The sequence below is a fragment of the Littorina saxatilis genome, linkage group LG12 (genome assembly GCF_037325665.1).
Source record: "Littorina saxatilis isolate snail1 linkage group LG12, US_GU_Lsax_2.0, whole genome shotgun sequence".
NCBI lineage: Eukaryota > Metazoa > Mollusca > Gastropoda > Littorinimorpha > Littorinidae > Littorina > Littorina saxatilis.
In genome coordinates, this window is record NC_090256.1 from 62430161 (window position 1) to 62451339 (window position 21179).

Here is a 21179-nt window from a genome sequence, read left to right on the forward strand (position 1 = left end):
TTATCAACTGTTTCTTGCAAGTACATTTTCTGTTCTCATCACATAATTGTGTGTGTATAAATTAGTAATCTGAATATGCTGTACAATGGAAGCCTAGTTTCAGACAAAATTATCCCCCCCCCCCCCCCCCCGCACACACACACACACCCCCACCCACCCTCACATCCTTCATTGTGAGATGAATATGATCTCAGCAGTAAATAGTATGTGTCCTGTTCTTATAAAAAACATCATCACATGAAAAACAAGTCAGATAAGCACAGAACATCCCTAAAGTCTAAGCCGTAAGCCAGGTTCTATAAACTTTTTAGATAATTTGAAATGGTTTGTTGATGCAGGATTAAAATCCCGTCAAAGTAGTAACGCAAGCAAGGATAAAGTTCTCAGAGTTTGTGTATATTTATTTTTCCAGCTTGGGGAAGAGGGTATGACATTCGACCCCTACATGAATGATGTATGGGCAACAAGGAATGCTGCTTTGGACACATTCGTCCAGGCTGTTCGCAAGGTACATTTATGTGTGTTTGTATTTGGAGATAAAAGGACATGTAATTTCCCTTTTTTATTGATTGATGACTGATTGATTAAATGACATATTATTACCCAACTCACATATAGCAATTAACTCTAGTTCAGTGCTGGTAACGCTGTACACGTTCCCCTTGGTAACAAGGGAGACCACCCTAAAAAAGAGTGATCCATCCCATAATATCAGACCGATGTCCGGTCCAACATCCGTATGCGTGCGCATACGCCGCCATTTGTATCATTCTCTCTCAGCGGTTCAACTGGGTAGGACGCTCCTGATGTACGCTCCTGCTGTCTTCAGCTTTTCGCCAGAGTCTTTTGCTTTGGCTTCTCCCCTTGGTCGCCGCCTTACTTTACACCTGTACCTATGCTGTATGGTGAGATCTTTCCGTTTTTGTGTAACTTTAGCGACGTTTTCGTCGCTCGTTTGTACTTGTGAAATTTTTCTGAAATTGTTTTCTGTGAAATTTTTCGTGAGTTGTTTGCTATGGCGGAGGCTGCGCTTGTTGATAGCGCTTAACGGAAGCCTAGTTCGAGGCAGGTAGCTGACGTTACGCCTCCGAAAGGAAGCTCAAGGAGAGATAAGGGCGCAGGGAAGTCCGCGTCTGTGTCTCTGAGTCAACTTCTGTTAAGTCTCCCGTGTTAGCAGACGTACAAACAATCTTCCGGTCAGACTTGTTTACTTTCTGACAAGAGTAGTCGTTCTGGTGTAGCTTCTTCTGCTTCTGTTTCGCCTGGCTGCCCTGGGTTAGCGCCAGCCGACGTTGCTTCTTTATTGTTGACGCTGAGCTCAAGTTTTCGTCATTAGCGTCTGGATTTTCTTCCACTCGGGAGGAATTGTGTGCGCTTCCGGCGGGTGTTTCTGATGTTTTCTTTCCTTAGCCAAGATCCGGCGGTCGCCTGCAGTTCCGGCTTCGACTTCCGCTAAGCCTTCGGCGACTGTGACTCGGGCGGATGTCCATGCTTCGCAGGATGGGGGTACTGACTTGGTGTCTCTCCCGATGTGACACCAGTACAAGGTATGTCTACACCGCTTGCCGGTGTGCGAGCTCAGGGGGCTCTCTCGTGCGTTGGAGGCCGTGAGAGTTCTTATGAGCAGCGAAAGGACGAACGCCTCCGTACGTCTCTTAATGAGAATATCGGGGACCGTTTTAGTCCTCTTCCGCCCAGGGGGCAGGAAGTGGTCGGTTCTGCCGACGATAAACTGTCTGATGTTCTGCCTCCTGGCTCTGAGCTTGTTCTCGAGTCGGAGGGTAGGGCGGATGACGGGGATGCCTCAGTGGTAGAGGATTCCCAGCCTCGAGAGACGGACCGCGGGTGTCCGTCTGTAGGTCAACCTCCTGCGTCTGGTTTCCAGCAGGGCGGTGTGACTGAATAGGCCGCGGTGGCCTACCTGACTCGATGGCGAGCAGGAAGGCTAACGACACCCAGCTTTCTTGCCGTTTTAGTTGTCCAGCGCAGTGACGTGGGCTAACGGAAATGGCATTTAAGTTATTGGTGACTCTGGGGCTGACCATGGGTGTCATTCTAGGGTCACCTACCTGACTACGATGGCGAGCAGGAAGGTTAACGAGGGTGCGTTCATGGGATGGATGACACCCAGCTTAACTTGCCGTTCAAGTTGTCCAGCGCAGTGACGTGGTCGGCGGATAACGGCATTTAAGTTTTGACCGGAAGGGGTGGTTGAGAGCAGGGCGTAACTGACTCCACCTCTTTCCGGTTTCGACTTCTGGAAGTTCGGAGGAACAGGATGTTCTCTTCAGCTTTCGGGGATCGTTGTCCATTGCCCTGGAGTTGGCATATGGCCACGTGTAGCCGGGTTCTCCGGTGAAAGTGGTGTACGTTCGCGCGAGGAATGTAGCACGCATTTTCGTGGCTGGGCAACGTAAGCTTCCGCCCTGGGGGCAGGAAGTTGTTGGGGGGGGTGTCCACGGTGGTGGATGTCACCCAGCTTAGCTTGCCGTTCAAGGTGTCCAGCGCAGTGATGTGCGCAGTGATAAACGGCATTTAGGACTTGACAGGAAGGAGTGGCTGAGGAATATTTTTGCCTCGTCCACCCCTGCCTTTGTTCGACGACTTCCGGAGTTCGGAGGAACAGTAGGTTCACTTCCGCGGCCGGGAATCGTCGTTCATTGCCCTGAAGATGGCATATTTCTTGTAGTTTTGACTTCCGCTTCCTCCTGGGGGGCAGGAAGCGAGCAGTAAGGCTGGTTCCTTGTTGGATAATTTGAGTCAAACAGGAAGGCAGCTTCCGGATTGCACGGTTGTGCTTGACGGCTGTTCAGATGTAGGTGCTTCCGCATTAACGATTAGCACCGTATTCAGGTTCCATTTCAAGTTAGCAAGGGCAGTGGCGCTCGCAGCTGTAATGGGTCGAGGTTCTATGGAATCTTCCGGTGTGTTTCTATACAACCGGTTGGTTCTCATGTTTACTTATCCACGGCCGGTTTCGCTTCCGCTTTTGCGGCTGCATCTTCCGGTTACAGGATGGGACAGCCTTCTACTGTTAACACTGCGTTGGTAGTCGGCACTTTTCAGCTTTTGGCTTCCGGTTCCGTTACTGCGGTTCCTTTGCTGTTATGCAGGCTGTATCCACTTCCCCTTCCAGTCTTCCAGCTGGCATGGGACAGGCGGATGGAGATCTGGTCATGGAATTCTGGCGTTTGAAATTTTCAGTTTTTTTCGAAAATTTTCCGATGTTGGCAAGTTTATCCTTATCGGGATGGGTGACTGGGTCTCATCATTTCGATGTTCATTATAATGCTTTTGAACAGGAGGGAGGCTCTTACTTCACTTGGCGGCAGTTCGTAGTTGTTTTGAGCTTTCCGAGGAGAATCTTTGAGTGTCAAGTCCTTAGATCCTCTGTCGGGATCCTTTGTGCTTGTGGAAGTTTTCACAAGCGAGTCTTCTTTGTCACCACTTGGCTCTTCCTTGGTGGACAACGTGTGACCTGTGGCGAGGGTGCTTTGGCTTGTGTTGCACGCTCAAGTAGCGTGTCACTCACGGAGCGCTTTCTGTAGGCTTCGGTTAACGCCAAGCCTAAGAACTTAGGTTCTCTTTTTGCGTTCTACGGAACCGCCCTCGGGTTTGGCAAACATCCATTGGGTTTTTGATAGCAAGGAGAAACTGTCTGTAAGATCAAGGTCTCCTAGCTCGGGTAGATTGTCTCATCTTTTCTTTTTGATGGGCTCTTTTGTACTTGTTTTTATTTTCTCTCGCCTGGGCGGTTACGTTCTGTATGGCTATCTTTGTGGTCCTACAGGACGCAGATACAAAGGATGTTGCTTTGCCGTCTTTTACCTAGGAGTAAGCCTCTGCCTTCAAAGTTTTGTTCTTTTGGCGTGACTTTAATCTCTTTCTCGTTTGAAAGTTATCTCTTTGAATCCGCTGCTATGCACGCGGGGTTTTTCCTTCTAAGAGAAGCTCATGGTAAAAGGGAAAGCGTTAGGCAGGCCTTGGCGGTTTGTTTGTTTCCAAATGAAAAGCTTCAGGCTGGCTGTTGTCTATTTTAGCTTTGGCTCGATACCCTCGCTTTCACAGGGCTCTTTCTTAGATCTGTTCGGCGACCTTTTGGTCTCTTAGACGGGTCTTTGCAATCTTGGTTCCCAGACCTCTTAAGGCTGGCAAGAAGGCATCTTTGCTTTCTCACATTCGATTTACACGGATGTCTACTGTAGGGGTATCCTTGAAATTCTCAGGGGCTTCCGCCTCGACTCTGGATTTGGTTCAGAGTCTCTATAGGGTTTTTGTGTTTTGTTCACTTGCCACTTTGACTGGCATGGTTCAAAGTGCTTTTTTCTTACGGAAAGAACTCCTCTTCTTTCTGTTTATTGCAGGTGGCTATCCACCTTTCTTTTTGGGTTTCCGTGTTGTCTTCCATGTCTTTTTTTTAAGACTTTATGAGATTTCGGTCACGTTGTTACGGCTTGGTGCAGCTTGGCTTTACCCTTTTTTCAAGGCTAGCCTGGCGATTTATCACGGAAAACGGCTAAGCTTACTCTAGTAGCTTCTGTGAGAAGTGGGAGTAAGCGTGCTTGCTGGCTATTTTGAATAAAGACAGCTCTTTTAAGAAAGACTGATCTATGACTTGTGGGTTTTCTTTGTAATTTTCTGGCATTTGAGCGGAAAATAGGGAAAACCAGCTTCGAATTGCATTCTCAATTCATGAAGTGAGAGTTGGGCTCCTTTAGAGTCGCGTTTAGCCAATTAAACTTTTCGAGGTTCGAAGATTTTTCTGACTCGCACGGTTCTTGTTAGATTAGTGAATCAAAGGTCACTTTCCTTATCTTTCATCTCGGTCGTGATTGAACCTCGGCATTTAAGCGGTAATGGGGGCAACCAGCTTCCAATTGCACTTTCTTTTCTTGAAGCATGAGTTTGGTTCCTTTAGAGTCACGTTTAGCCAGTTTAACATTTCGAGTTTCGAGGATTTTTCTGTCTTTCACGGATCTTGTTAGATCATTGAATCAAAGGGCATTTGCCTTATCTTTCATCTCCGTCGTGGTTTAACCTTGAACGGTTGAAAACGACGTTAAACACTGAGTTATGGAGGGAAGAAGGTCTATCTACTCTGGTAGAGGTATGACGTTTTGTAGTCAACCTTACCTAGATGGACTGCTACACTGGATTCTTGCTCCTGGGGAGCTTGATGTGGTTATTTGTCCGGTGAGGACGCTCAGAAGGTACCTGTCACGGACTCGGCAATTGGTCAGAAAGTCAGAAGCTTTTATGATATCGCTTAACACAGCAGGTGTAAGGATATTGCGAAAGGGACTTTAACCAAGTGAGTCTCCATGTTGATCACACAGAGGTTTACCTGTTGGCATTCACAGTCTGGAGATGGTAGGGCAGTTTTGCCTTTCTCTATAGCTAGAACGTTTGAGGCAAGGGCATGGGCCTCCTCTTTGGCAGTCCTCCGGTCGGGCCTTTTTGGCTGAAGTACTGGAGTCGGCTTACTGGCGGTCTGAGGAGGTTTTTATTAACTTCTATCTCAGAGGCGTCTTGTTACAGGACGGCAGTTCCGCGTTACCGGTTGTGGTAGTCGCAGGACAGGTTCTATTATCGTAATTTTCGCTATATACCCGCCACCTATAGTAGCAATCTGCTATATGTGAGTTGGGTAATAATATGTAATTTAATCCAAAATTTTGATAATAAATTTTCATTTAATTAATATACTTACCCAACTCACATCGTTTAAACCCTCCCGCCTCCCCGCTGTGGTGGTATTGGGTTCTAAAAAAGTAGTGAGTTGGGCTTCGTTCGAATGATACAAATGGCGGCGTATGCGCACGCATACGGATGTTGGACCGGACATCGGTCTGATATTATGGGATGGATCACTCTTTTTTAGGGTGGTCTCCCTTGTTACCAAGGGGAACGTGTACAGCGTTACCAGCACTGAACTAGAGTTAATTGCTATATGTGAGTTGGGTAAGTATATTAATTAAATGAAAATTTATTATTAAAATTTTGGATTATAAGCCTAATTATGTATTGACTACCTCATTGCTCCATTCACTTACAGCGTTTCCTTCATCTAGTATGTCATTTAGGTGTGTGTGTGCGTGCACGTGCGTTTGAGTGTGTGTGTTTGTTTGTATGCATTAGTGTGTGTGTGTATGTGTGCGCACGCCTTTTTGTAAACGAGTAATTTATTTGACTGTGAATAAAAATAAGAACATTTTATACCTGTTCAGGTGATAGTTCGTAACCGGGCAGCGTACAAGTTGAATTCCCTGAGCAGTGTTGTGATGAACTGGAGTGAGAGAAAACCTGCAGGTGAGCGACATTGCCTTTCATCTTTTTCTCTGTCTCTTTCTGTCTAACCGCTGGCAGCAGAATACCCATTGCATGTAACAGCTAGGTAGGTTTTCTTTATTTGGCCACTTACACATGTGCATAAATTCTTTTCCACCTTGTGTCTGCTAAGTAGATTTATGGTATAGATTTTATAGTAAATCTGTACAATTGTCTCTAGCTCTAATGGTTCCAGGAATGTTTTCATTTCATTTTTGGCTCACGAAGTGTAGCCTATGCGATGCTAACTTTTGTCTGTCTGTGCGTGCGTGCGTGCGTATGTATGTATGTATGTATGTATGTCTGTGGTAGAAACTTTAACATTTGAAGACGTCATATTACATTGACGTCACATTATGACGTACGAGGGTTAGACGTCACGCGATGGAATTACTGAAAGTCTCGGTGATTGTTATTTTGAGCGGGCCGAGACTATTTGGCAGTCGTGTCCATGTAAGTAGGCTACATGCAGACAGACAGATCTAGATCTAGTGTCTCGCTTTCTTGCACAGTTTCACCTATGCTCTTTCTGTGTGTGTGTGTGAGTGTGAGTGTGTGTGCGTGTGTGTGGGTGTGTGTGTGTGTGTGTACTGTGTGTGTGTGTGTGACGGAGTGATTGAGTTTGTGTTACTGTTTGTCGATTTCTTACGTGAGCCTTGAAGGCTTCGCCTCTTGTTTCATTTTCATTACTTTATTGTCCCATCGCTGGGAAATTCGGGTCGCTTCCGGAATTCCTCCCAGTGGAAAGCTAGCAGCAACGGAGTCGCGCTACCCAGGTGTCTGCGTGTTTAGGTGTATACTGCCACCTGCACTTATGGCAGAATGACCAAGGTCTTTTACGTGCCATTGTGATGACACGGGGGTGGGACATGGCTTCCGTCTCTGGGTCTGCACATAAAGTTCTGTTGACCCGTGTCCGTCCCGGCCCGAATTCAAACCTGCGACCTTTCGATCACAAGTCCAGTGCTCTACCAACTGAGCTACCGGGCCCCCGGTTATTAACAGGTGTACCTTGGATCACCAAAGGCTAATTGTATCGGGCTAGAAATCTGCAATGTTCTGAAATAAGCGACTCTCTTCTCCAAAGAGAAAATAAATTAGGGTCTTAGAAAACAAGTTTGCCTTAAAAAAAAAAATAGAGGAGCAACGTTTCTTTCTGTAGCCTTTGTATGACTCATAATAATCTACCCCAGTCAACAGAAAAAACTGATGCACTTGCTGTCCAGATACACACATACAGCAAGGGCTTTGCCAAGATTTCCATCGGACAGTTTTCTAAATTTTTTGTTTGCTTTCTGCAGGCGAGGACGAGGAGGATGAGGAAGGGAAACAGAAGTCTGCAACACATCTGGATCTTTGCATTCCAGCTCAGAGAATTCAGCGCACACGCTTCCCAACCTACGTTCCGCCCAATGTGAAAGACGACATGGTAAGAGGGAACAGTTAAAAGGGATAGGAAATGGGGGGGTGGGGTGGGGGGGGGTGGGGGGGGGGGGGGGGGGGGTGGGGGGGGTGGGGGGGGGGAGGGAGGGAGAGAGACTGAGAGAGCTTTTTGCAGAGGGGAAATGTGCATGTTTTTGTGCAGGCACAAGTCTGTCTAAAGTATCAAGTTTATCTCCGTGCAGAGTATTTTTCATCACTGCATGATCTTACCAGTGTAATGTGTATGAGTGCAATGGTAATACAGTTCTATCTTGATTTACTTTTCCAGGCACCAGATGCGCTTGGGGAAGTCCCTCTGGTGTCCACGCAGGTTGTGGTCAAGGAGAAAGTGCCTTACTTTAATCTGAAGGTGAGTAAATAGTGAGTTATAGTTTTCACTAGTTTAGATGTTTTGTCAGATGGCGGTCTGATTTGGATTTCATTTTTGTGTCTTGTGCAACCAAGCAGGAAAAACACTCTAATTACCTTTGGAGGCTAAGCCAGTCAAACAGGATCGAGTTTGGGCTAAATTAATAGCCTTATACAAATCTGCCATGTGAGCACAAAAGTTCGCAAGAGCATACCAAGAGACAAAAGCAGTCAGACCCTATCACAAACAGGTCTTTAAAATCCACATCTAACTGGCAGTCATGAAACACTTGAGCTATTAATAGCTCCGCTCAAGGCTGCCAGACAACTCCACAGAGCAGCTGCTGTAAAAGGTGGACTACTGAGTCACCTTGTCTAACTTATTCAGTGAGTTATTTGGCACATTAATTTTCTGCACCATAACTTAACTTGGTCTTTTACACCTTGGACGGAACTGTTTAGTCGTTACATCTTTCTCATTTACCAATAACAGTTCTTGGGTGACTGTGACAAATACCTGCTGTCAGTGTGTCATTGCTCTCTTCGATGAATGTGGCGAAATTGTTATTATGATTGCCTGAATGATGATTAGGCTATGCCAGCATATATATCTGTCACCTACTTATCATTCTTACACAACCAGAAGACAGGCGCTGAATCCCCTGGTCATTTAGACATTTGATTTCAAAACCATGATCTTTTCGTGAAATTCAGGTGCCCCAGATGTACCGCCTGCAGAGCTACCAGCCTCACAACATCCACACTGCATGCAGTGGCTACGTCCCGCCTCGACTGGTCAAGCCGCTTCGCACAGGAGCGGAGGATGAGGTGATCTCCTTGCCTCAGGCTCCCGGCTCTGCGGTGTCTGTGCGAGCCAGCATGAGTGGAGAAGTAGGAGTCACAGAGGGCAACTGGACGGGGGCGGAGGCTCAGGTGGAGGAGAAGGAGAAGGAAAGTCCGCGAGAGACGTTCCAGCCACCAGTCATCACCACCCTCAGACCACCTGAGGCTCTCTTCAAGCCTATCGACTATCCCCCTCTGCATATCATGGTGAGGCACTGATCATGTCTGTGGTTTTGATTTGAAAAGGCTCTTGCTTGATGTTGAAACTTGAAGTGTTTCAAGGTGTGGGCGGGTGACACATTTGTTAGGGTTTAACTGCTTTTATACTCCTTTTCTGTAAACTGCTTTTACGGCCCCTATTGTGTTGGTGGGGTTTTTGGAAGCTGTTGTTGTTCTTCTTAACCCCTTTTCTGTGAACTGGTTGTTCAAATTTGTTCAGTGTTTATCAGTTATGTTCATTATTGTGTTTGGTAGCTTGTGTGACAGAAATATGGAACTCGATCATCCAAGCTTGTATAAATGTATGGGGATTCTTATTGACCACGTTTTTGCTGTTATCTAGTGTGTGCATGTCTTTACTTCTGTGTCAGTTTTCAGTGACCGTAATGAACATGCACTTGATCTACAGCTGTGGTTATCACAAAGCTACATGAGTTATTTCTTTCTTTTCTCCAGTTCTGCTCTAGTTTAATTGTGCAGCAGCTTTGTTACACCTCTTACCTATGTTAACCAATTTATTGCTGGTGTCAGAACCCAGCCCCGGGTCTACAGGTGTTCCAGGCTCCGATGCCTTACGCTGAGGTGGACTCCGAGTTTCACCTGTGTCCACTGCCCCGCTACTTCCGTCAGGACTATGAGAGTAACCCCCATGCCTCCACACAGCGCAAATACCTGGACAGAGAGGTCAGTCTTTCACATTCACACCCAAGCGTCTTCAGACTTGTGTCTGAAATCAGACTTTTAAGAACCCCAAAGGTTCAATCATAGTGTATAGTTCTGGAATGGAATGTGTTCACTATTTTGTGTTCCGAAGTCATTTTCAGACTATTTATCATATTCCAGTTCCCCTGACTGCATGTATATTGATTGTTTCGTTATGTGTCTTTACAGTATCATTTTTAAGTGTTCTTGAAAACACCTACGTGATTTTAAATTGTGTGTACATTTCCATAATTGTTTGTGGTAACAGCCGGCTTTGTGATTATTAGGATTCAGGAGCAGTCCACTCAATGCACATAGCATGCCTGTTCCACATATCAGACATATAGTATATATATTGATATATTTGTGCATTGTTGTTGTCAAGCAAAACTGCGCTTCACATTTGCTGGGCAACTTTGAAATTGGTGGAAAGAAGTTATCTCTGTCATTGAACTAGGAAGGTTAAGTGTTAAATTGTTTTCAATCACCCTGCCATGTCTGCAGTAGTAGTCTGTCTTCAGAGAATTTGTGTGTGTGCTATTTTAACATTTTTCTTCAAGGTTAAAATAGCTCTTTTGTATCTGCACAGGACACTATCCGTGGAATTATGAGCTGGAAGAAGTTCCCCTCCCAAGGTCTGACATCGCTGGCCAACACCCCCACCCTCACCAATGTCTGGGTGCCCAGATGGTTCGTAATTTGTTCACTGACAGGGAAATTAAATGCTGGGGAAATCTGGATACATGTATATGGCTTGTGGCTTTTAGTAGAGAATCTGTGTCAGAATTACATTTATATAAATTGTAGTAAATTTGCAATGAATTTGTTTGAATTCCAATGTGAATTCTTACAGCAGTTGACAAAATACAGGGATTGTGTAAACCAGAAATCTCTGGCACTTGTTTCCTGTAGAATTACAATGTACAGCAGTCCCTGCAATGTACGGCCCCCGGCGTGAGCGGACACCTGACATGTATGGACACATTTGCTCGGCACGGAGTGTTTTCCTTCTATATTTGCCCCCCCTTAAACGGACACCTGCAAAATGTGGACGCGGACACTCATTTTCGGTCCCAACAGCAGGTGTACGGACAGACCATCGTCAAATTTTCACCACAACAAAATCGATAACAGAGCAGTCCGGTTCTTGGTACAAAGATCACAGCCGCAATGGCTTGATGACAGTCACTGATAACTTGAGTGCACGTGTACCCATCACTGAGGAGGGGGGGTAGTTTTGGTCAGGAGTGGAGTACATGCGAAGATGCCAACATGAAACTGCACTGAGCTCTTTATTCTTGTCTGTTGGACGTAAACAACAGAAACCACAGTCGATGAAGGTCCTGAGCGAAAGTGAGTGAAAAACCGGCCACAGTTCTCAGCATCGTGTGTCTGTGTGTAGGCCTAACCTCTTTCATTGACAAGATACTCTTGTTTCCCCTCAGCCTTGACCAGTGAGTCGGTTGCCTAATCTATGAACCCTTCAGTTGTCTTGCTTTGTCAAAAGTTACGACACTGTCAACTGGTTTTGCTCTGAGTGAACAGTGCAGCTGGCCTCTCTGGCCACAGCCCCCAACAGTACATGGCTGGAGGGAGGGAGAGAGAGAGGAAGAGGGGGGGGGGGAGGGGTGGAGGGGTAGCTGGCTTAACTCTGTGGGATGTCCGGTGTCACTGCATGTCAGCAGGAAGAGCATTGGAGAGAAATACAGGTGTACTCTTCCACACAGTTTCCAAGCATCAGTTGTCACGGCTTGGGGTAGGCATTAGTGAGGAAGACTGGGAGCTGTGTTATGTACAGTTTATTTCCGACTGAACAGTGAAAAGTCACTGCCATGCCACATGATCGGCATGCAGTCAATAAAGCCAGACAAGAAAAAAATAAATTACATGATTATGACATGCAGCTCTATCTGCTGCTATTTATTCAAACTGGTTTTCAAGCTTATTCTTGCAAAGCATCTGCACACGCTCCTCTGTGCTGTGTTTGTGTGGCTGCTTTCGTATATGTCAGTGCATGGTGAGTGTGTTCACTGCCTTGAGGATTTATTTTATCTCTTCTTTTCAACACTTTTCATACAAATCCTTTTTACAGAACGTTTAAAGAAGTATTATGAGTTTATTGTTATTGTTTAGTAGCCACAAGAAGTGATTATCATAGACTCAATCCTGTTGTTTGTGTGTCTCTGTGTGAGTGTATGGGGGAGGGGGTGGTGTGGTCACCCCTCCCGTGACCGGACACCTGCAATGTACGGACAGTTTTGCTATGGCCCAAGGGTGTCCGTTCATGAGAGGGACTGCTGTATTTACTTGATTTGACCCACTGACCTAAGAGAACGAACTGTTTCTGTGAGTGTCTGGATTAGTACGGTACTGGGAACACGATAAGAATTTGGAAAAAATGTCTACCATGCAGTAGTTTGATTTCTGACCATAGGACCAATGTGACATGTTCCGTAAGTTCATGGTTTCTTGCCATTGTACATGATAGTTATAGTAATACACATACAAATCAATGACATGTCAATATAACACTGCAAGAAAACTGCGTATCACTATAACTTCTTGTAAACACCCTCTCATTTCACTGCTTCAGGGACGACAGTTTCGGTACAGAACTGCTGCCAACAACAGTGCCTTTCCTTTTCGGTGGTCTGCCATCTGATGATGCTGAGAACCTGGTGGAAGAGTGAGTACCCGCTTAGAATGTGAAACCAAAGCTTTCATTTAGAGATATGAAGTAGACAATAAAAACAGACCGGTTTCGACAAATAGTCTTCGTCAGTTCCACTTAAAACAAGGAGAGGCGACAGAAAGAGAAAGGAAAAGAAGAAATCAGTCAAGAAGAGGACAGACAGCAAATAACGTTATACTAAAAAAGAAACTGCGTATCACTATAACTTCTTATAAACACCCTCTCATTTCACTGCTTCAGGGACGACAGTTTTGGTACAGAACTTGTCTAAAAAATATAAAATTGTCTAACGTTATACTAAAAAAGTTCCTAGACTTTGTTCTTTTTTAGTATAACATTATTTGCTGTCTGTCCTCTTCTTGACTCAGATTTCTTCTTTTCCTTTCTCTTTCTGTCGCCTCTCCTTGTTTTAAGTGTAACTGACGAAGACTATTTGTCGAAACCGGTCTGTTTTTATTGTTCGTCAAGTGTTTCTCGTACTGGTGAGTACATTTTAATTGTTATTTTATTTTTAGGTTGTTTGAAATATTGATCTGCTAGGTTTTCTTGAACATAAAAATGATAGAAGATGGTAGAGCACAGTATGGGTCACTCTGTCTGTGTTAATGGTTCCTCATGCAAATGTATAATGAGCAGAATTGTTATCTTCATATATGTTTTTGTTTGCACTCTGATCAGAGACATAATTCTGTAACAGCCTCACTACCTAATACATGAACAAAAGAATAAAGAAACACACGTTCAGCAATTCATAGGATTTAACAGTGATCTTGATGGCTTCTGTTATTTTCCTGCATGAAAGTCCCAAAGTATTCGCCTTTGTGGTTAAGACTTAGCTCGAGATGGAATCGGAGAGTTAAATGGTGTGTGTGTTTGTGTGTGTGTGTACAGGAGCCAGTGGGATGGAGATTCTGAGGGTGTTAGTCTGACACCTGAGATGGTCAATGCTCAGTTTGCGCTGATTGACCCTTCACAGCCAGCAGATGACAGCAAGCCAGCAAGGTCTTACACTTTACCACTTTTTTCTTCAATAATCCAAAAACAGACCGACAAACACTTATGAAACAGATGAAGAACTTATCTCAAGATCGATCTTGAGATCATTCATTACCTCGCCGGCATTTTGCAAGCAACCCACACGATCTTGAGATAAGTTCTTTATCTGTTTCATAAGTGTTTGTCGGTCTGTCTACTTCAAAGACCTTTGGGTCGACGTACTAGCAAAAGTAACGTTTTGTTTTGTTTTGTCAATTACCTACCATTCTTGTTTTTTGAATTTTCATTTTATTCTTCAGCATTATTTTGGTTGTCAGTGTAAAATGTGTTTCATTCATCTTGAGTCTATAAACAGTACATCCAATGTTATACAGTCATGTATTTCGTCTTCAGAACAGCTAGATTTCTAGCTCTGAGTTTTCGGTTGGCTGCATACTCTCTGCAGCCTGTTTAATTGAGAACTGATCAATGTAACAATCAAACTAATTTATATGTTCAGATAACACTCATTATTTTCATTGTCAGTGACATAGTGGGCAGCATGAAAAGTATTGTTCATTAGAAAGTTGATTGTTGTTTTCAGTTACAGTTTCCCGTTTGGCAACAAGATGCCTTCAACCAACATTCCTGTGGGACCCCATGGACCAGTGGCCAGGTCTGTTTGGGAGAGAGAGACAGAAAGAGGGAGGGAGAGAGAGAGAGAGGGAGGGAGGGAGAGAGAGAAAGAGGGAGGGAGAGAGAAAGAGGGAGGGAGAGAGAGAGAAAGAGGGAGGGGGAGGTATAGGGAAGGAAGGAGGGAGAGAGAGAGAGAGAGAGAGAGAGAGAGAGAGAGATTCTGTTGCAGATGTTATTGTTATGCAATGTGCATTGGCAGAGAGGATGATAGATCACTATGGTGGTCTTTGAATGTAACAAAAAGTAGACAACATTGTGTAAGGAGGATTTAGTGCAGTCATTTGTTTCAATTGCTTTTTGTATGCGTTCAACAGAGAAAAACGCGAGGAGGAGCTGGAATACTTCATGACCAAGAAATACAACCGCTTGGGCAGCAAAGTGAAACGCAGAGTGTCCTCGCTCAATTCCATGCTCAACCAGCCTGACCTACAGCTCAACTAACTCAACACTGAGAGCTTCAAACTACTGGAGAAAGAGCGTCAGAAGGACTGAGAATAAATGTGTTATAAGAAGCAAATCTGCAAGTTTCTGTGACACTTATATGCATCAAGGCAGTGTGTGAACTGATGATATGAGACAAGCATGGAGTGCGAAATAATTGTTCTTTTTGAAAACAGAACACAAGGAGCATAAAAAACAAAACAACAACAAAACAACCCAATACCAAGTGATGAGGATAATAATAGTACATGTTGAACAAGTACTTTCATGAAATATACAACAGAACAAAACCAATCAGAAATTGTGGTGTATTTTCATCAAATAAAACTGCTCCCATCCAATCATATTCCAGTACTTCATTTTGTATGAAGTTACTTTGATTTTGTTTTTGTTTATTTTTAAGAATTTTTTTGTAGACATTAATCATCTTTAAATAGTTTGTCGGAAATTGTTAGCTCAAAAGTTATGCGATTACTGACAAGCAGCTGCAAGGTCCACAGCTATGTTAAGCTAAAGACGAAAGAACACAAAAAACTTCCCACATGAATGGAAGCTTTTCCTGCAGGATTGTGGCTTTGATTTCTGTCTTTTCCATTGCATATATATATATCTTTTTGATATGTGCTGATGATTTGTGTTTATGATCATGCATTTGTGTCTTGTCTTTTTTAGTGCATTGTCTTTCTCCAGCAACAAACATCTGTGATATTGTAACATTTACATTGAATTTGTTCTGATTGTTGTGTATACATTCACGCTGCAAATATAATGAGAGCATGACGTTTGCTTATCATATAAAAAAATTCCAAAATGTTGTACATGTTATTTTTACAGAACTGTGTTGCTATAATCATGTTGCTGTGGTTGTATGTTATAGTAATTGTATTTGAAAATAAATCAAGCTCTGAAAACATGTGCCAGATCCAGATAACACAGGTTAAATGGTAGACATTATTGGAGCAGAGATCTGAAAATTGAATAAAATGCTACAATTGTTGATTGATTGTGTTTGTTTAATCAAGGAAAGTTAATATACGATTTTTCGAAATAACTTCATCAGGGTTGAATGGTTTGTGAAAGAGTGACCTTTTCTTGCAAAACCTCTGCCAACAATTTGATTTGATGGGTCAGTCATTAGCGAAGGGTGTGTCAGAAACACATGGACGGGAGTACGTGTTTCTGACACTCCCCTCGCTGGTAATTGGCCCCTCTAATTTTTGGCAGAGATTTTGCAAGAAAAGGTCACTTTCTGACAACCCATGTAGAGTACCTGAGGGAGATGTTTTTGGAATTAATCTATTGATTGCTGTGCAAGAGTATGTGCATGGTGTGTGTGTGTGTGTGTGTGTGTGTGTGTGTTAAACCAAAACCTGCAAAGCAAAGAACATGTTTCTGAAGTTCATTTTGCACTTTCTGTAGAGGTTCAGAAATAAAAGGAAGCAGCCGGCTTAAATTGGGGGATCTGAAAAGGGGGTTTTGACGGCAACATTCGATTCCCTTTTGAGACCTTGGTTTTTTTTAGACTTTCTGTGAATAACATCTGTAAATTTACCTCTATTTTAAGACTCCCTCGTTTGTAAGACCTGATTTTTCTAAGATTATTGGGGGTCTTAAAAGGGGGGTTCTACTGTATTTGATATTTGTCTGAAATATTGTACACACGTACACAAAGGTATGAGCACTCGCACAGGCTTACGTGCACGTAAAGAGAGAAAATGACTGTAAATATCCTGATGAGAGAAGGGGGAAGGACTATATATCAAGACATTACTGGGTTTTTTTCAAATTTAAAAATGAACACCATGGATACTTGAATACAAGAATTTTGAACTGCAGTTTGTTAGTAGTAGTAGTGGTTGGGGACTGGATTGGTATCCATAAGCCTCACGGCTTTTTTTTGGGTCCCATCTCATCAAATTTGTTGCAGATCAATCATATTAACATGCTCAAAGTCGTATTTACTCAATATCAATTATCGTACAAATAAAGTGACTCAGTCATAAGTTTTTGTCCAGCAGATTTTTTAAAGTGTTAATAGTTGCATTTTTAACAATATCAGACAGTGTGTTCCATGATGGTGCAACTCTGTTAGAAAAGGAATGTTTCCGAATATTAGTTTGACTAAATTCAATAAAGATTTTGTCTGTATTTTTCCTTATTAGACATTACATTAGTGGTAGACTTCTTGAAAAAAGACACGACTTTGACAATGAAATGGGGGTCCATAACGTCCTCACAGGAAATTTTCCTTTTAGGGACATGAGTTGGTGATACGCTGAAAGCTGGTAAAAGTGAGAAAGGAGGAGAGGATGACGGGGTGGGTCGGAGTGGTGATGATAAAAGTTTGTTAAGAGGAGTAAATTCTTCTTCTAGATAGTGTGATTTGATATATTTGGGTTTGGCACCCGTTGTCTCCAAAAGCATTGGGAATAGTATGTTAAAAGTAAACGTTTTTCGTGATTGTTGGGAAAAAAGCTTTCCGCTATGAGCCTGACCAAAATGTTGATGATCTTGCAGCATCACTTCAAGCCAGTTGTCGTCGTCAAGTCTTCCAGAACCTGATTCTGAGTCTGTTTGTGTCTTGCAGAAAGGGTGCAAGCTGCGTCTTACTAGCATGTATGATTCAAGCATTCCAAGCTTGAAATTTTGCTTGTCAATCAGTGATGACTTGTCGCCTTCTCTGGTGGTACATCAGGGTATCATTCCGCCTACCCATGACTTCTGGATTGGACTGCCTCGGTATTTGTTCACTGCGACAGATGTTTTAAAGGTACTGGACAAGGTTGAAAACTGGTCTATCTGCAGTGGAAATTGTGAAGAACAGTTTCGGTCACTTGTGCCTGTAGGAGTTCCTTTCTGCGACACAACCATGAAGCGAGCTGCATTCAAGGAAAGTGTCTATGCATGGTGCCACAGGTTGTGAAACGACCATCAGATCAACAAAGTGCCATCTTCTGATTAGGAGTGGCGGCAGATGCCAGTTCTGTAGTCTGTACAGCAAAACGCTAGGGGGTTAAAATCAAGGATCTGCCAAACCCGGCAAATGCAGTAGGCAGCCCAGAGATCCCTAAGTACCTCTCCCAAAGATGGTACTTTTCGGCTATATTTACAGTTTCAAGCTGTTAGGACAACTTCTTTGAATGTGTGATTTTATAGAGTTTTTTTGGGGAAACTGAAAGGAAGCCTCGTCAGGGGACAATTATTCAAACCCATATCCTCATCATTTTGTTTCTCGATTGGGAATAATCATTTATAGATGACTATTATTCATTTCCCTTGTTGGGGTGTACTTGTATGTACTGGTGGTTGATTATCCAAATATCCTCTCAGTGATTGAGGCTTATGTGAGGCTCAGTGATTGTACATTTCTGTTCCTTTAACAGGTTTATCCCGTATTTTTATGTGTACTAATGGTACAGGTGAATGTGGGGAGTGAAGTAGTTATTTGTTCAACCCATCCCGTTATTTTGTTTCTCCAAACAAATAATCATTTGTGTATGATTTGTGGTGGAATTTCCTCCATGGTGTGTACAGTATAACCTGTCAAATAAGGACACCCTTGGGACCAGAGAAAAGTGTCCTTATTCTGCAGGTGTCCTTATTTTACAGGTTCAAGCAAGTGTGGTTGCGAAAAGGAAAGTGCTATAATGTATGTACATGTTTAAGAGTAAAAAGAAACCCCCAGTTTATTACCAGTTGTAACAGATCCAGTCCACAGAGAAGGACTTTTAAATTGGAAAACAGCATCATTTAGAACCGGCACGGTTGGCCTAGTGGTAAGGCGTCCGCCCCGTGATCGGGAGGTCGTGGGTTCGAACCCCGGCCGGGTCATACCTAAGACTTTAAAATTGGCAATCTTGTGGCTGCTCCGCCTGGCGTCTGGCATTATGGGGTTAGTGCTAGGACTGGTTGGTCCGGTGTCAGAATAATGTGACTGGATGAGACATGAAGCCTGTGATGCGACTTCTGTCTTGTGTGTGGCGCACGTAAAATGTAAAGGCAGCACCGCCCTGATATGGCCCTTCGTGGTCGGCTGGGCGTTAAACAAACAAACAAACAAACGAACAAACCGCTCTGAGGAAGGTAGCCAGCTTGTGTTTTGGATAGGTGCGTTGCAAATCCAGACTTGGTCCAACGTTGACATTAGAGCATCTCTGGCTCTCTGCCACAGCCTGCCACAGCTCGGATGTAGTTTGGTTACGTTTTTGTGAAAACTTTGGACTGGACAAAATGGAGTTCCAGGGCAGGATCACGTCTGTATTTTATCAGTTCATCTTCTACTATGATCACACACTTACGCCCTAGATCATCTTCTTGACTTTCGAACGTGCTTTTTGACAGTTTCATCGTGTTCTCCTCCTACCCCCTAACCACCCCCTAGCTGTAACAGGACATCGAATATCCATTTGCACTTTGTTTGAAAGATCCTGTGGACAACAGCATATTATTGCTGAGTTTCTGTATGTCTTCTGTTATTTCTGGATAGTGCAAAATCTCACCGTTAAAAAGTACCTGAACATATGAGGCATCTCAGATAAGCAGCGGATTTCTGTCTAATCTCACCATGTCCAGCAGTAACTGGAGAAAAAAAACCCGCCCGACTTGTTTCGAGAGCGCACGATCTTGATTTAAGGAACTTAAATTACTTAATTTTCAACTTTCGAGGATTGGAAATGTGTATTCAAACGGTACGCAAATTTCATTAAATAGAAATAAAAAGTACAGAACTAGAAGTTATGATGAATCTTAGAAAAAACAGCGGCCATGTTCGGCAGAAACTGGAAAAAGCGCCCGACCTGTTTCGCGCAACTTTTAACTAAGGCACTCAAAATTTGTTTTGACTTTGTTTTTTAACACACACACACACACACACACGCACACACACACACACACACACACACACACACACACACACACCCACACACACACACACACACACACACACACACACACAGACAGGACAGTTTAACTGGAAAAAGAGACCATACATGTGTATTGTTTTTTAACTTTAAAACAATCAATACATCTTTTCAAACAAGTTTCCAACAAAAGTTGTAGGCATATATGCATTGGAAGGACAGGATTCCTCGCGCCCCCTAATTGGCGTAGAGGCGCGTCCCCCGGGTGGTGGATGGGGGAGCCTTCTCTACTAACTTCTGAGAGAAGGTCGCATCACTCTCGATGCCGTGAACCTAATTAGGATCTTTGTCTTGTCTCTTCTCTATTTCTGCCTCCCCAAAGCCCTTTCACTTACCTTTTCTAACCCATAAAATTCTCCACCTTTTTTTCCCAAAAATATGGTGAATTCCGAGTTTGTCATGTGTGACCAGGGGATGAGTGGCTGACACCTTAATGCTCAGGGCGTATCTTGTGTAGTTTTGATGGCTTCAAGTAGAAAAGAAGAAAGTGTTTTGGCTAGGTTACACACTGGTCACACTTATATAACACATATGTTCACCTGCTTAAAAGAGAAGAGGCACCATGGTGCCACGCCTGTGATAATAGCTTTACTGTGATATATAGTTTTACTGTGATACATTTCCTGACTTTGTTTTTTGAAATTGGTTTAATATAAATTTGTGTAATGTTAAACTTATGGGGTCCTGATTTGGCCTATATGGTCCGCTGGACCCAAAAAGCAACAGATATATCATCATATCAAGGACAGGATTAGCATAGTTGGTATTGATCCATCAATTTTCACAGAACAAAAAGCAAGTGATAGACTAAGTGTCCTCAAAACCCCCCTCGGGTTAGGGGGAAGAATTTACCCGATGCTCCCCAGCATGTCGTAAGAGGCGACTAATGGATTCTGTTTCTCTTTTTACCCTTGTTAAGTGTTTCTTGTATAGATAGTCAATTTGTGTACAGATTTTAGTCAAGCAGTATGTAAGAAATGTTAGTCCTTTGTACTGGAAACTTGCATTCTCCCAGTAAGGTCATACATTGTACTACGTTGCAAGCCCCTGGAGCAAATTTTTGATTAGTGCTTTTGTGAACAAGAAACAATTGACAAGTGGCTCTATCCCATCTCCCCCCTTTCCCCGTCGCGATATATAACCTTCGTGGTTGAAAACGACGTTAAACACCAAATAAAGTAAAGAAATTCACCACTTTGAGTCGCCTTGTTTTGAGATATGTGTGCATTATAAATTCTCGTATTATTATTTATTATTATTATATACCCAGGAAGTCTTAGTCATTTACATCATTACTTTTTTCTTTTTAAGTATTCTAAATGTGTATTCTAAATGCATGCCAAGTTTCATATGAAATAAATAAAAAGTACGTTTGCTATGAAGCATCTTAGAAAAGCAGCAGATTCCTGTCAAATTTGACCAGCAAAAACTGGAAAAAAAGCGCTGGACCGGTTTAGAGAGTAGAGAGCGCGCGACCTTGATCTAAGTCATTTTCATCATTATTCTTTTCCTTTCGTAGTATTCTTAATGTGAATGTTAAATGTAAGCCTAATTTTGATTTCAAACAATAACAA

General features: G+C 43.2%; 1 protein-coding gene across 1 annotated transcript in view; it reads left to right on the top strand.

Annotated features, from left to right (window-relative positions):
- The window catches only part of LOC138982504 (cilia- and flagella-associated protein 221-like), a 29884-nt gene extending 14201 nt beyond the window's left edge, over positions 1–15683 (top strand). Inside the window, exons 12-22 of the mRNA XM_070355808.1 lie at positions 413–508; positions 6228–6309; positions 7629–7756; positions 8039–8119; positions 8833–9168; positions 9712–9864; positions 10472–10572; positions 12476–12568; positions 13466–13576; positions 14154–14225; positions 14560–15683. Coding sequence (XP_070211909.1) covers positions 413–508; positions 6228–6309; positions 7629–7756; positions 8039–8119; positions 8833–9168; positions 9712–9864; positions 10472–10572; positions 12476–12568; positions 13466–13576; positions 14154–14225; positions 14560–14686 — 1380 coding nt within the window. The 3' untranslated portion in view covers positions 14687–15683. The remainder of the gene's footprint in view (positions 1–412; positions 509–6227; positions 6310–7628; positions 7757–8038; positions 8120–8832; positions 9169–9711; positions 9865–10471; positions 10573–12475; positions 12569–13465; positions 13577–14153; positions 14226–14559) is intronic.
- The last annotated feature ends 5496 nt before the right edge of the window (positions 15684–21179 follow it).